Consider the following 16,829-nt stretch of genomic DNA (forward strand, 5'->3'; position numbering starts at 1 on the left):
ATATGCTCACTGCTGTCTGACACTGCAGCAGCTATTAAGACTGGGAAGGATGGGACCTGATCCAAAGAGACTGTGGTTATTTGTGGTTTGAAAGAAAACATGCCTTGGTGGCAATCAACTGATGTCATCTCCATAAAATGGTGCTTAGGTTACTTTCTACAGAGCTCTTAGCATACAGAAGAAGGTGAAAATGGTAGTGCAGTGAGGATTTGTGGTCTCTAATGATCTGGTATTTGAGTAATATCTTGCTTCTTCCAGTGATCTTTAATAGTATCTTTACTGGTGTCTGTTACTTTACTGTCCTTTTTCAGGGCTTCTTTCTTGGTCATGATGCTGAATTTTTGTCTTGTAAAGTATATACAAATGCTTTTATGATACTGTAGATTAATAATGCTTGAATGCATTACAGTGTTTTAAATACCCGTCATCTGCAACTATAGAAAAGAAAGTAGCTGGAGCTGAAAGCTTGGAAGAGAGCTCAGCTCAGACATAACATGGCAGTCTTCTTACTCTCTGCTAATTAGAGCAGAAATCCAGTAGAAATAGACCTGTTAAGAGGCTACGCTTATATTTTTTTTCAGTAACTTATCCTGTATGTGTTCTGTGGCATCAGAAAAGTTAGAAAAAATGCCTTTGTTCAGACCCGTTTGATAAAATGTTGCCCCCAAAACATGAACCTTGCACTTTTGTTCTAACAAATTCAAGCTTTTGGTGCTTGCTTCAGGGAGTAGTTTCCACAGCCAGCGATTTGCCTCTGAGAATGCCCTTCCTCCAGTCTTTGAGTTCACATCTTGGGACGTGGTCTGCTGTCACACCTGGGTATAGGTGTAAAGGCAGTCTCTAAGGTAGCCAAGTCCCAAACCAGGAAGACCGAGAGTGGACATACCTTTTCAAGTACATAAAAGGTTGTTATAAGGAGGAGGGAGAAAAATTGTTCTCCTTAACTGCTGAGGATAGGACAAGAAGCAATGGGCTTAAATTGCAGCGGGGGTGGTTTAGGTTGGACATTAGGAAAAACTTCCGAACTGTCAGGGGGGGTTAAGCACTGGAATAAATTGCCTAGGGAGGTTGTGAAATCTCCATCATTGGAGATTTTAAAGAGCAGGTTAAACAAACACCAGTCAGGGATGGTCTAGATAATACTTAGTCCTGCCATGAGTGCAGGGGACTGGATTAGATGACCTCTTGAGGTCTCTTTCAGTCCTGTGATTCTATGATTTACAGCTTTCTACATTGTAATCAGCACCTTCAATTGGCACCTGGAAATAGATGTGTATGCAACACAGATGTAATGTGCATGCACCAAAACTACATATTCTGCACTGCGTGAAGGTTTGGAGTGGCATTCGTTATATCATTTTCATTTTAGAGATAATTATGATCATGGACATGATAATTTCTTGGTAAAAAGTGGAATGGAGACTGGTTAACTCTTCCAAGGAGAGTGCCCCTGAGGAAGCTATCTTTTCCGCATGATCATACCTGTGTTAAAAGCCAATCATACTTTTCAGAGGAACTGTCACATTCATGCTAGTCATAATCTAGACCCTGATTTCCCCCACCCACATTTTCTTAATAAAATGTCAAAATCACATTTGAAGATCAGACACATCAGATGCAATAAAGGCAGCATATGGAAACCAAGTGGGGAGGGAGAAAAGGAGAAGATTAAAGATAGTACTGGAAAGAAATGATAGCCCCATCATTGTGGTAACCTCCCCTCCCTGTCCCAATTTATACTGCTCAGAGGAGTAAATAGACATTCAAAAAATAGCTAAGGGTAATTAACCAGTAAAGTTGTCATTTGCAAATAAAAAAAACCCTGAAAACTTAGACATAAACCCAAATGGAATTTAGTGTACAACCTTATCACAATCCATTCCAAATGTGGCACTTTTTGGATAAAATCTCAGTTTTAGACCTGCCATGATTTTTTAATACAAAAATTCAGCTATCTTCATTAGAGGTCTGCCTTTCATACAGCCTGTAGGACAATCTGGGATAATGGGTGCCTTTCAGTCTGCCTTCTTGGGCAGAAACTCTTTACTTTGAAGAGAGAAACATCTAGGGTCACTGACCTTGCAAACTGGCTACCAGCCAGTCTTCTGGCCCAGATCCTCAAAAGGTATTTGGGCTCCTAATTTCCATTAAAATCACTGTCCACTAGGAGCCTAAATACCTCTGAAGATCTTTGCCTCCCTGGGTAGAGGGTTTTGAATTCTATTCTTTCTTGCTACTGGATGGGGTCTGGGTGAGCCTTGGCCTTGTTGGATCATACAATATGGTCTGGGGTGCCCATGTTACCATGTCCAAAAGGCACAGCATAGTTTTATCATATGGTTCTCTGCATAATGGAGAAAATAGGTGTGTAAAGTATACACACACAACCCTAGAAACATACAATTTTTTTTTATATCTCCACAGGGAATCTGTAAAACATGCTGCTATCAGGGCTCTACATGTAAATGATAGCAGGCTCTTCCCCTGCAAATTCTAATTCGTCAACAGGTCTGAGAGCCTGGTGTTCAGAACCAGTACGTTTGACTTTGTCCCACTCCCCTTCTCTTTCCCCTGAAAGGAAACTGGGATATTTTTCAGACAAACTGGCCACCTTTGGGCGAAGACCTTATGGCAGGGGTGGCCAACCTGTGGCTCCTGAGCCGCATGTGGCTCTTCAGAGGTTAATATCCAGCTCCTTACCTAGGCACTGATTCTGGGGCTGGAGCTATAGATGCTACCTTTCCAATGTGCTGGGGGGTGCTCAGTGCTCAACCCCCTGCTCTGCCCCAAGCCCTGCTCCCACTCCGCCCCTTCCCCTGAGCATGCCATGCCCTCTCTCCCCTGCCCTCTCTCCCATAGCCACCTGCGCACATGAAACAGTTGATTGCGGGGAGGGGGGAAGTAGGCGCTGATTGGTGGGGGCTGCCAGCAGGCGGGAGGTGCTGGGGGCTGGGGAGTGGATGGGGGTCTGCTGACGTATTACTGTGGCTCTTTGGCAATATAGATTGGTAAATTCTGGCTCCTTCTCAGGCTCAGGTTGGCCACCCCTGCCTTATGGGGATTCTTCTTTGACTCATCAGAATCATCTGAAATTTGAAAATATATCTTTCTGTCTCTTACTGAAATCAAGGGAGGCACAGCATGGTTCCTGTCTCTGTTGCTTTAGATTGGGAGGGTGCCTTTGTGCACCCTCTATAAAGTGGTCTTGTTCATACTCTGTATCTGCTGTGGAGCGCCTATGTTTCAGTCCTTAAAAAGCTCAGGAACCTCTGTATATCGTATCATAGCGTGCATATGTTTCTAACAAGGTTTCAACTTTCCTTGCTTTTCCTTGTCTAGGTCAAGATGACTGTCATACTAATTTATTTAGGGTGAATTCCCTTCCCCTTCTGAAGTCTGTTAGTATCCTACTGTAGGTCTCAAATTTGCTTTAATGTTTTCTCTATTACGGCATAATAGTTCAATACACGTGAGTTTAAATTACAGTCTTTCACCAAAGAATACATGGTAATTTTAAAATCATGATCTTCTTCATACTTTGTTTTCTTTGCTGGTTGTAGAGCTGCTTATACCAGGTGTCAGAGGCATATTATATCCTATAATTCATGTAAACTCTCTCTTTGCAGAATATTTTGACTACAAAGATGAGTCTGGGTTTCCCAGGCCCCCTTCTTATAATGTGGCCACAACACTGCCTAGTTATGATGAAGCGGAGCGAAGTAAGGCTGAAGCTACCATTCCCTTGGTTCCTGGAAGAGTAAGTTCACTTCGTGTGCTGAATGTCCCTAAAGGTCCATTTGTAGAATTTATACAGCTGAATTAACCTAAATACTTTGTTAATCAAAATCTTGATTTATTTTTTCTCATTGGGGGGTTTTCTCAGTGTACTACAATATTTTTTTGAAAAACGTTTTGTCTGGTCCACTGGCATCATGTAAGGCATGTCAATAGCACTAGTGCATGCAGTACTGATTAATTTGGCAGGCTGATATAGGCTACATGTGTAGCCTTACTGTTTTATCTTACAACTTACTCATCTGTACTTCCGACGTACCTCCCATCAGAAGATCTCTCAGCACCCAATTTTCGAGTGAGTTCCTGTCGTTCAGGCTCAAGTGTCTTCATTGTTATGAAATGGGAGTTGGTAAAGCTTCAGAGGTCAGGGCTCATTTCATACCTTTGTCAGATAGACCATATCCTACCCAGTGATCAAATAAGAACAAAACTTGAAAAGCAGGTGGTCACATTTTGATTTCTTTCCTACCTTGTTAGGTAACTTGGCTTTCCTTATCACGCCTACCACTTTTTGAACTGGCTCTTCTGGTCTGTGAATAATAAAATCCATTGTCTCTGACAGGAGAGATTTTCCTTCTCTTCCTCCGTTGCGGTCTGCCCTCCTCCCTCGTGCTCCTTGATCACAGCAAACATTTGGTAGTAGTGCTACCAGCATCTGCTGTCTAATGCTAGTAGCTCTTCTCCCATAAGAGCCTGAGTCCCACTGAGACTGCATATGATGTTGTCCCAATGAGGGAAAATGTTAGAGAAAGACAAGGAGGTAAATTGTATGGTCGGTATTGGGAGTATCCTTATTTTCTTTTTTCTAAGGGGGGGGGGGGAACTACCTAAAACAGGGAATCTCACCTGACAAGTCAGTATTTCATGTCTTATATAATCTTTAGCAATTGTTCAGGTACAAAGGGAGATGCAGAAATGTTGTTGTCCTTAAGGAGGGAATGAAAAGATATTCTGTACCCTTGCAATGTGAGCTTTGTGATCTCTGCAAGTTGATAGCCCTTTCCTGTAAGATCTTGTGTAAGCTCATAACCTCAGGCTTGCTGTATGACTTTGATTGCATTAAACCTGACCTCCCTCCATTCCCTTCTCTCTCCACTTTTAGGAGGATGACTTTGTGGCACGGGATGATTTTGATGATACTGACCAGCTGAGGATAGGAAACGATGGCATCTTCATGCTAACATTCTTCAGTAAGTACCCAGTAGAACCTTGAGCTTTTCCTCAGTCCAGACAAGAATAAGTTAACCTCTTAATGTACGTGGTGTATAGCTGGAAAAACTAGATATACCAGTGTGACATTCTGGGAAAGGAAGAATTTCTCTTCCTCCTCTAGAAATGATCGACTAGTCAGGCAGGTGTCAAACTCTCCAAGTTAGTCATGGGTTTCATTACAAACCCCATCCCCTTCTTTTTCTTTTCTTTTCTTTTTTTTCCACTACAGTGTATCCCCCAATATCTGTTTCTGTTTCTCCCTATAAACCTCATTAATAACATGTTGTGAAGAGCTGTTCACCTCCACAAGGCAGTGACTAGAGTGTGGAGATGCACCTCTTCATTCACTAAACCAACTCTTGCCTTATATATATCCCATCATGCAAACCAAAATTTCTAGCTGTAGGGTAATAGCAGTAGAAATTCCTACAAAACATCAGTGCCACTCTATGATGTACCACTAGAGGGTGCTAAAGTATGGTGAATGTTCTCTCGTCCACCCTCCTCTTTCCCCCCTGCCCCAAAAAGGAGGGTGCATAAAGGGAACTGATGATCAGGAGTTCCAAGGCTGTTCATTCACGTAGTATGCTGCTGACCATGCCATTGAGAGATCCTAAAACATCTCTGCTCTTTATGAAAACTAGTTATTTATTTGGTTCAGTCAAACTTCTGGGACTATGTTCTCTTGGTTGGGGGCGGCAAACCCATACTCTGAACTCTTAAAAATTGAGTTAGTTGGTAATGGATGAACATTAAAAGTGAAGTAGCTCTCAGTATTTTAGGAAAGGGCTAGTGTCTCAGCGTTTATTTCCAGTGCTTTCATGCTCTTCACATACATAGTGTAACTAAATTGTCATGAGTCATTCTCGTAGTCTGAGTTAAAAGGGGATGCAGGCTTTCGTGGCTCAGAACGCACAGAGGATCAGATATTAAATCTAAGTTTGTCTGCTGTTCATAAAGATTTTGGGGGAAACCCTGATTGAAGCCAACAGGAAAAGATAAACACTCATTTCACTTGCAACAACTTGTGTGAAGTTTAAATTACCTCTAAACAAGAGTGGGCAGGCAAAAGTCAGTATGTGGAAGTGGGGCTATTCCAATGACCAACATACATGTGACTGCGATGAAACACAAACAATGGAACATCTGTTATTCTGCTGGCTCCTGGAGGAACATGTACTATGAAAGATCTTGGCAGGGCTACACATGTGCCCAACACTGGAAAAACCTGTGATCTGTGGTGGAAGGACACGAGAAGAAGACAGCCTAAAAATATGAAGAGGCATTTAATAGATGCATAGATACCAAGGCCAGAGAGGACCACTGTGAGCAGCTAGTCTGAGCTCCTCTATAGCACATGCCATACAACTTCCCAAAAATAATTCCTAGAACAGATCTTTTAGAAAAACATCCAGTATTGATTTAAAAATTGTCAGTGATTGAGAATCCAATTGTAAATTGTTCCAATAGTTTGTTTAATCGCACTGTTAAATTTTTACACCTTATCTGCAGTCTGAATTTGTCTAGCTTCAGGTTCCAGCCATTTTGACCTATTGCTTTCCCTTTGCTCTCTCAGTGGCTTTCCTCTTCAACTGGATTGGATTTTTCTTGTCCTTCTGTCTGACCACTTCAGCTGCAGGACGATATGGGGCCATTTCGGGGTTTGGTCTGTCTCTCATTAAGTGGATCCTGATTGTCAGGGTAAGTTAGTGCAAAAAAAAAAAAAGGGGGGGGGGAGCCCAGACAAACATAAAGCCTCTGTGTATTTGCTACATTACTTAATAAGTGGCTCATCTCAGTTCATAATTAAATAGCTTTTTTGCCTGGCAAAACTTACACCTGCAAAAACCTGAGTTATTGGGCTTTGTACTGTGCACTAAGCAGGGGTTTTTGGAAGGGGAAGAATCCTGTCCTTTCCCACCCCACGAGTAGGGGTACAGTGCATCTGTGGCTAGGGCCCCAACCCACATGCGTAGCTGCTGCCACTCCACACGCACTGTTGGCACCACTCAGTCTGACATTTCAGCTTCCACAAAGACCTCTGCTCTCTGACTTGTTCAGTGTGGTGTGGAGCTGACCTCCTCAGCATACAGGGGATATAAGGCCTCTCTGCATGGCTGCTCCCCTCAGGCAACCCACAGTAGGGCTAAATGGAAGGCATAGAGGGCTTTGTGCTGACTCTTCTTGCCAAGAGTGAAATTTGCCCTAAATCCTTCAGCAGTTCTTTTCTGAAGATTGGCCTGTTTGTTTCCCTGACCATCACAAAAGTTCCTTGGGGACTGTTTTGATTCAGGTGTAATTTTTAAATGACCCTTTCTGCTTGCTTTATTCTCATCTGACACAGTAAACTCGCTTGCTGAGGCACATCTAGGAGTGTGCTTTGGGAATGGGGGCTGTGACAGATTGTCTAGAGGTTGAACAGAGCTGGTAACGTGACACTGCTCTGGTACGGTGTAATGGTCCTTGTTGTTGTAATAAATAAGAATAATGTGCCAGAGGAGCGCTGCATTTTTTATAAGTGTCTCTTTCTTATTAGGTAAAGCAGCTTATGTAATATATAGGTGTCCGTTAAGCAATATTTGTTTAAAAGAGATACCACCTATCCCAGATGTTTTATTCTTGAAGTAAAAAAAAAATCCTCTTTGTGAAAATAAAGCCGGTCAAGAAAGCAAAGGCTTTTAATGGGGAAAGGAATGAAAAATTATAAAGCTATATCTTTGTGAAAATGTCAGACCAATTTCTGTCCAAGCAAACATGTTGTGTGTGCAGCCTGTGACTAAAAGAATTGCAGACAGATGTGCAAGGGAAACCAATAAAAAAAATTGGCTCTGAAGACCAAAAGCAAAGGGATTCAGAGTTAAGGTCATCACTTTATCCTTAATCCTTTTGTGCCAGGACTCAGATCCTGCAAATATGACATCTAGTGAGATAACTGTCTCCATTGTACAGTGCGTAGGTACTGCAGGCGTCTCATTCAGAAGACTTAAGTGCCATTTCCTGAGATAAGAAATGAAGTGAGAGAGACTGGCAGCCTTAACTGTGAATTTGATTTCAACCTTAGTATCTAGTTTTTCTAACTTATCCGTCTTCTGATTTAAACTTTAAAAAAAAACGAAAAATCAAGTTAATAATCTACCACTGACAACATAATGAAATTTGATTCTGTAATTATATCAGCACCAAGGTCACTTTTCATTTAATAGGAAGCAGTTTTCCCAGTAACTGATTTTCAAGTCCGAGAATTCCTCATACCCACAAGAGCTTAACTTCAGCTTCACTGCTGTTTTGTTACATCATCCAACCTTGAAGTGTAGTTAGCAGGGGTTACTACTGCAAGCCTGGCCTTTCGCTTCCAAAATTGGCAGAGGCTGTTAGGCAGCAGGGGGGTGAGGGAGAATGGGAAGAGCTGTCATTCAGCAGTGTCTCCCTACTAGCTGATCTCAGGAGAAGTATTGGTGAGTGTTGAACAGTCTCTTGTATATGTCTCCTTGGTCACAGTGGAGCAGTTTGGGGTTTGTGAGGAACAGCTATACATTACCCCGTTCCCTCAGATCAGTGTATACCTCTTACTTTTTAGCAATTAGGATTTGTAACTTGTGCTTATCTCACAGTAAGGCTAAGTCTGTGCTTATGGCCGTATGTCGAATACACATACCACATGCTTCCCTAGCACAGGTATAAATTTAGCAGTGTAGACGGTGAGGCACTGCTTAGGCAAGAAAAGTAAAGACACACCAGAACCTTAAGGTATATACCCTGTATGGCCTTCTGTGCTCCCAAGAAATGCCTCCCTTGCCTATACTGCTATTTTAAGCAGTGTAGTATCCCACTGCCAGAGCCTTTCACTGTCCCGTGTGGCTTCACACTACAGTGTGGATGCAGCCTGCTTTTCACTGTGGCTTGTGGATACACACATTTTACATGCTGCCTCCAGTGTAGACAAGGCCATAGAGGGCACCATCTGGCTATCATTGACATCAGTGGGAGCAGGATTGGGCCCAGAAAGTACCAAGTGTTATAATTTCTGTTTTCTTTTTTAGTTCTCAACCTATTTCCCTGGTTACTTTGATGGTCAGTACTGGCTCTGGTGGGTTTTCCTTGTATTAGGTAAGTCCTTACAATATTTGAAGTTGTGCCAAAAGTGACTTTTAGAGACAAGTGTTGTTGTTTTCATTACCAGGTGTTTAAAGGTATAAGGCCAAAATGTTATCTTTTTAAAATGATTTTATTCTGGTAGTGAATGTCTTTGAAATTTGTGTGTGTATTTAAATTCCTCTACTGTCATCAAAAAATTAAGGAGTAAAAGCATACACATCCTCTCACCAAAAAAGAGTAAGAAAATCAGAGAGCAGCACTTCCTCACACTGACAGTAGCTGCTAGGAGTTGAGTCACTAGACTATGGCACTCAAGTTTTTAAAATGCAAGTAGACTGTGATTTGTTCTAAATCCTATACTGAGTCTCAGTCGCTCTTGGGACCATCATGAGGACTGGTGGGCCCTTTGAGAAATTAAGTATCAAAAAATATGTAGATCAACTTTGCTGCACCAAAACACCAGTTATATGGGTACCAAGTGATACTTAACTTTGTAGTATCAATCTGAAATGCATGTCACTGTTCCAAATATGCCTCCTGGAGTTGTAGCCAGCTGATACTCAGCAAGTCTGTTCTTTGACTCTGTGGCTAATATTTAGCTGTAAATCTATCTATGTGGAAGAATAAAAGTGATAGTACAGTGAAACTAGTACAAAAGACCACCTTTCTAAGGCAACCTGTTGCCTGAAAAGACCACCCCAAAGTCTCCCCAGACATATTTAGTACAATTCTGCTGCATCTTTTTGCAGCTGACTTTTGTTTTGGCTTTTGTTTTGACCCAGAGTCTTGCCTACGACACATTTTTACCTAATTCAAGAATCTTGCATGCTGAGTTTCTTGTACTGTACTAGGTAAAGGATTTCTGCCATCTAGCAGTGACTTAATTTGTTGCACACAAAGGAGGTAAAAGAATATTATTTAGTACTTAAGTAGCATTTTCCATCTGATGCTCTCAAAAACTGGAAGTATTGATGAACTAAGCCTCCTGCAGTGAAAGGAGAAAAAATAATTGTAATAACGTCAGAAATGTGTAGTGTGGAATCAGAAACCTTATTATTGTTTGTCATATTGGGAAAATGAGTAATATTTTTTTTTATATATATTTTTCCCTTCAATCTTCTACTGAAATCTACCTCAAAAGTAATTCAAGTCATAAACTTGCTGGGTCTGTTCTTTCAATGGTGCATATGGTAAATAAGATAAATCTCTTGTATCACGGTTTTCAGCTTTCGTTTTAAAGACTTTGTTCTGGAGCTTGATCCTGCAAACTCCTACTCAAGCGAGAGAACCCATCAAAAGTGGTGTATTTGGGGACTGGGCTTTTAATTCGTAATATTTTAATAAAATGCTTTTATTTTCTATAAGGTTAAATATAGAAAAAAGTATCACAACCAAATATATATTAGTAATAATAATCCCTTTTCTATAACACTCTTAATCCAGAGATCTCAAATCATATGTATAAGATAGATAGATATAAAATACATATAAACACACAAAATAAGCAGCAACATGACAGACAATAAGGTTTCTGGTTCCACAATGTACACTTCTAATGTTACTACAATTATTTTTTCTCCTTTCACTGCAGGAGGCTTAGTTCATCAATACTTCCACAGTTTTTGAGAGCATCAGATGGAAAATGCTACCTAAGTACTAAATAATACTCTTTTACCTCCTTTGTGTGCAACAAATTAAGTCACCGCTAGGTGGCAGAATTTCTTTACCTAATATAGGGGTTCTCAAACTTCATTGCACCGTGACCACCTTCTGACAACAAAAATTACTTCACGACTCCAGGAGAGGGAAATGAAGACTGAGCCTGCCCAAGCCCCACTGCCCGGGGATGAGGGACACACACTAGACATAGCCTGAGCCCCACTGCTCAAGGGCTTCAGCTCCTAGTCAGGGGGCCTGCAACCTGAGCCCTGCTGTCCATGGCTGAAGCCTGCGGGCTTTGGCATCGGCCCTGGACAGTGGGGCTCGAGCTTCAGCTCTGGGCCCCAGCAAGTCTAAGCCAGCCCTGGTGACCCCATTCAAAGGAGGTCGTGGCCCACTTTGGGGTCCCAAACCACAGTTTGAGAATTGCTAACCTAGTATACGCAACTCGGAACATGCCAAGATTCTTAAATTAGGTAAAATGTGTCATAGGAAACACTCCAGGAACCAACAAAAATCAACTGTAGAAAGATTCAGCAGAATTGTACTGAATATGTCAGAGAAAATGGTACTGGATCTTTAGTGACATAATCATAAATTTCCAAGAAACATGACTACATTTCATAAAACTATTCCTCATTTATTTGAGTTACTACCTTTTCTAAATTGGTTTGATCACTAAAGCATTCATACTAATTAGCAATTTAGATTTCTTTAGGTGACTTGCAGATTTGTAGAACTAACTTCTTGGTAATTAGGTTTACCCTTAAGATAAACTTTCTTGTTGTTCATTAATATGGAAATCCAAAACTTTAATATCATAGTTCAGAAACAAGTCTATATTCAGTTAAATGCCACAAGTGCTAAGAATCAGAGGCCTTCTCTGTAAGACATTGTGAGATGGACTGTCCTTTCCTAAGTGGAGAAGAAAACATTGGAAATTATATAGATTCAGTTTCTTAACTGAACAAATGTGTTTTTTTTTCCCCTTAGGCTTTCTGCTGTTTCTCAGAGGATTTATCAATTATGCAAAGGTTCGGAAGATGCCGGATACATTTTCCACTCTCCCCAGGACCAGAGTTCTCTTTATTTACTAAAGGTACATTTTAAACACTTGAGCTGCTTTTTTTTTTTTTTTTTTGCTGTTTTTTGTTTTTGTTTTACTTTACTGGGCAATTTCTTTAGGCTGGGTCTGCTCTGCTATGATTTCGCAGGCCAAAAGCCAGTGGCTGATATTTTTTTTCTTGGGCTGCCAGCTACTCTACATACTTCTTAGTCCAGCTTCCCTATGACAGCACAGCAGGAATTTAATTTGAAGTATCAAGTATCTGCTCCAGAGTTTGATGAAGGGAATTTTAGATGCTTTAGATTCCAAGATTTGAAATACCAGAACAGATCCCTATTTCTTGCTACACTTGTGCACCCTGGAGGATGTGATTTTAAGAACTAGTAATGCGCTTGAAACATGTGACATACCTTCAACTTGAGTTAAGGTCACAGACCACGCCTGAGCAGAGGCATATAGCAATGTCTTTGGCTTATGTCCCAGAACCAGCACTTCATCTGGGTTTTCTATATTACTCAGTCTCTGCCAAGTTCTGGGAGAAACTCTGAAAGCCACTCCCACATGCCTTTAACTAATTGTAGTACCTGAATAATTTTAAGGATTTTTTTTTTTTTTTTTTTACGTCTAAAATTCACCCACTTTTGGGCTGCACATGAACATGTTGTCTTGTTCTTGTCTTTCGCTGAAATTTTGGTGGGACCTTGATGGAGGCTTAAGTAGTTCAGCTTGTTTAGTGCATTTCCTTCTTACAATAGATTATGGCTAGGATTAACTTTCTTTCTCTTGAGGCAGAAAAAAATCCTTGTAAGTAAGAGGTTGCTTCCTAGATGATGAGTGCAACATGATGCTCTATGAAGCTAGATTTCCCCAGGACAGAGCTGAAGCAGTTGTAACCAGGGTAATAGTAGAAAAACAAAACTTTGAATCAGATGTCGTTAAATTGTTTGGCCTTCAAAACCAAGGCTTTGTTTTCCTGTTCCATTGTCACTAGGCCAGGAACCACACACATTGCAAGTGGTTCTGCTTTATTAAACTGAACCTGAAAATGCTATAAAAAGAAATTGCTGTGTGGTGGGTTGGTTTGCTTGGGTTTTCCCCTTCTTAGGGTTTGTGGTAACCTCTGAACCCCTCTTAAATTCACATTGTTACTAGCTGTACAGCCACTTATTTAATACTTGAATACTAAAGCTGTTTCTGGTCCCAGCAACTCATGTTCTGCTCTTCTTCAAGTGACTTGATTTGCTTCTTTCCTGAAAGCAGCTCTTCATTTCTTATAGGAGTTGCTTGGTTCCTGGTCACATAGACCTTGAAGCCTACGTTTTGAAATGCAAGTAGTGATTTTGTGCCTACATTTTTGGGTGCCCAACCTGAGATACATTAAAGGGGCTTGTCTTTCAAAGTGTGGGTCCTCTGCACTTTCTGAATCAGGCCTCTTTAAGATGTCTCAATTGGGGCATCCAGAAACATTAGGAACTATGAAAATTTAGGCCTTGATGTTTCAACATGCCCTAAACTGCACTCTGTTGGACTCTTCAGATAAACCTATAATGTGAAATATTGAAGAGAAGCACCACAAAACACTTCTGGTATCACTATAGCATCCTTGCTCAAATCAGATTTCTCTTTTATATTTTCTGGTGCCAGTGAAGGGAAGCTGCTATTTCACTACCTACTTTCTCACAAGTTAAAAAACTTGATTATATATCTAAAAATGATTTATTATGAACGTTGGAGGATGTTAGAGGTTAGCATTAAATTACAATTTGTCTTGTTCAAATTGAATGTAATTATATGTGAAGTGTACATTTGACTACAGAGAAGACAAAAAGTTTTATTACTGGATTTTGTGGCCCTAAATGTTGGATTTTCAGGCCTGTGTTAAAGCACATCTGTTTTATTTATTTAGACTTAAAACAAACTATACAAAGAGCTGTAGGTGCCCTGAAAGTCTTATAACAGCATAATAATGATAATCCAGCAACAACAACAGAAATCCTATCTGGATATACACAAACCGCCAGCCAGTAAATCAAAACAACAAAAAAGTTCTTTCTACCCTCTTCACTCTCCCCATAGCTCCAGGAATATACCCCCATCCTTCTCTAAAAATTCTGTCTTAAGGATGAAATAGGGGCTGATTTGTCCATAGCAATAATACCAAAGACTGACTTGTGTAAGTCAACTATTTGGACTGCATTGCATCCTTCTAAAAACATTACAGCACATATTTGATCAGTTCCCATGCAGCTGCTGTAGCTGCACATATCTCACTGGGGTTTCTACATCTGCTGTGCCTCTGTGGTCTGTGTAGGTGCTTTGTAGGAACAAAAGACCAGCTCTTCCACTTGTCCGTGTGTCACTTTCTTCTCCTTCTGAGAGAGCTGAAGTAGACGTCATCAAAATAAGGCTGTTCAATTGTTTTGCTTTTAAAATGCCCTTAAAGTCTCAGAGAATAAATAGCTGTGAAAAATGCTGACCACTGAAGAAAGGAAAATATTACTTCTAATTAGCGTTCGCTTGCTAGTGAACTCCACCCACATCAGAACACCATTGATGAGAGCCAGACATGCTGAGCATAATAGAGGGGATATTATAAATACACTATTTGTAGTAATATTGAAGGTAGGTGGTGGAAAGAATCTCTACCTATGTATTGGGAACCTTGTGAAGAAGTTAGTGTGGTATTCTCTGCTTCCTTTTCCTTAAAGAACTGTTCCTTTTAGAATTAGGTAATTTAAATTTGGTGATGGAATCCAGCATATCATAACCTTCTCCAAATATGCCTGTACTGATAGACCTTGTGAGGACATGGAATGAGGAGAGGATAAAAGATTCCAAAGCATGGGTCAGGCTTCCAGAAGAGGCCCAAGGCTCATTGCTTGCGAGTGGCTTGTGAACTTGGAGTGGGGATTTTCTGAGAATACTCCTTTTAGTTAACTTGAACTACAAGCCAGTGTGTATCACTTTAAAAAACAAAACAACGAACAGAGTTGTTCTTGAATAAAATCCCATCCACTGTGAGTGAGTGATAGAAGTGCACAAAACACTCTGGAACCTGTCACTGTTAGGACGGTGATTGTTGGTTTTAGTTTTCTGAGGGACTGGGGAGAGGGTGCTTTGTGCAAGTCAAAAGTAGTTAAAAGTAAAATGAACCGGGCTGAAAGCTTGGCATATGCTGTTTAAATACTGTGTTCTAATGGATCACGTTATCTATCACTGCTGGAAATCTTCCTGGTATATGACTGCATGTAGTTGGCAGAGCAAATCAGTAGCCAAGCAGAGAATACAAACTACACTGTAGGTGTACTAGCTTCAGACTTTATCCTTGGTGCAAAAACATCCCAGCCAGAGTAATCGGGAAAGAGAGTTTAGGAGGTTTGGCTTCTCCAATATCCCATATGTTTACTAGAATGTAGCCATATTAAGGGCGCAGACAAACCAAACCAAACATGGGGTCAAAATCTGCTCTGCCATTATTCAAATGCATGTTAACTCCAATGCCTTGACTGACGTTATTATGGATTTACACCAGGAGAACCAAGATCAGAATCTGGCACGTTCTTTCTTTTTCTGTTGCTTTATGTTCTAAAGGGGTTTGAACTCTTTGAAATTGTCGAATAGGCAGAAAACTACTGTGTAATTGTGCCATCGCTGTAATCTTGTAACTATGCCTCAGATGCATGTCGTATGTCTTCCGACATCCTGCACTCTTTGTGACCTACTTCCTTTTCTTAACCAAAATAACAATCTAACTATAGTTTCAATATTCAATATCCTTCTCTGACAGATGTTTTCTGGCAAATGTCTTCCTGCGTTAGTGAATTCTCCCTCAAGAAGTAACAGGACACCTGCAGGAAGTGAATCAAGACTCTGAACACAAGAAAAAATAATCACCTGCTTTAAAATAAATAAATAAAAGTACTGTTTCTAGGTGTAAAATTTTAATAGTTAATGCAGAATTCTGTAATCATTGACTCATTAGTGGGCTAATGTTTGGAAAAGCTATTGCAGTCAAGTCTGTGATGTACTAATAATGCCTTATATAGTATTTGTAGTATAGCATGAGCTATGCCCCTCTAGCCACTAGGGGGTAGTCTTGCTTTATGTCATTCTCCATCTTAAAAAATTATTCTGGAATCCAATATTTTAGTGTAAAATAATGTATAATGCTGGCTGTTTTGAAGGGGTTTTCTCAAAAGTTTAGAAGACTGTTTTGTTATGACTACATTTCTGCATATACTTATCTGCTGTTAAATCTAAAACTGTCCTGTCTCTATACCTGAAAGTAAAATCTGTGTGCACAATAGATTGATTATGGCATAATTGGGGGAAAAAGTATTATTCTGAAGGTGGCACCAGTATTGTTTTTTTTATAGTCTCTTCTAAATCTTGCAGGATATTTTACTTTCATACTGCATACTTTTTGGACTATATAGGGATTTTCGCAATATATGCTGGTAGTGTAAAGCTCAAAGATCAGAATGCAACTTTGTATAAAAAAATTTGACCTTGCAAAAAAGAGGTCTTTTTTTTTTTTTTGGCTTTGGGACTTTTGAGATGATCCCTAACATACCTGTAATTCTTGCTTTTATAATTTGTGTTAGCAGAAACTATGATGCATTATAAATGTAGATTTAATGTGCACTTTCGTGCTTTCTGCCAAGTGGTAATTCACTTTGGAGTTTTACTATGTTAAAACTGTAAATATAGCAGAACGTTAATAAATGTCACTTATGTAGCAATTTTTGCTGTAGATAAGTGTTTAATTTAGAAAATGAAGTTTATTGGAATCTGGATATCAGTTGCCAATACAGTCTGTTTAATGTCTTGCAAACCAGTGTGGTACAAATGGAACTTTGTTTTCTGTTAGAAGAAAGTTTTCTACACATCTATTTCCTGAAATTCAAGGTCTTTCTTCCTTTATATAAACAGTTTGTCAAGTCCTTCAGGCAACGACCAAATACTAGCTATCCTTCTGGCATTTTCAAAACGAGCGGTTATG

At 40.1% G+C, this 16,829-nt stretch overlaps 1 protein-coding gene across 1 annotated transcript in view; it reads left to right on the top strand.

The window, feature by feature from the left end:
- The window catches only part of NDFIP1 (Nedd4 family interacting protein 1), a 32,467-nt gene extending 15,898 nt beyond the window's left edge, over window positions 1-16,569 (top strand). The window contains exons 3-8 of the mRNA XM_077823989.1: window positions 3,627-3,757; window positions 4,898-4,985; window positions 6,584-6,708; window positions 9,048-9,114; window positions 11,755-11,860; window positions 15,615-16,569. Of these exons, the coding sequence (XP_077680115.1) occupies window positions 3,627-3,757; window positions 4,898-4,985; window positions 6,584-6,708; window positions 9,048-9,114; window positions 11,755-11,858 (515 nt within the window). The 3' untranslated portion in view covers window positions 11,859-11,860; window positions 15,615-16,569. The remainder of the gene's footprint in view (window positions 1-3,626; window positions 3,758-4,897; window positions 4,986-6,583; window positions 6,709-9,047; window positions 9,115-11,754; window positions 11,861-15,614) is intronic.
- Window positions 16,570-16,829: the final 260 nt, after the last annotated feature.

The sequence above is a fragment of the Eretmochelys imbricata genome, chromosome 8, assembly GCF_965152235.1.
Source record: "Eretmochelys imbricata isolate rEreImb1 chromosome 8, rEreImb1.hap1, whole genome shotgun sequence".
Classification (NCBI taxonomy): domain Eukaryota; kingdom Metazoa; phylum Chordata; order Testudines; family Cheloniidae; genus Eretmochelys; species Eretmochelys imbricata.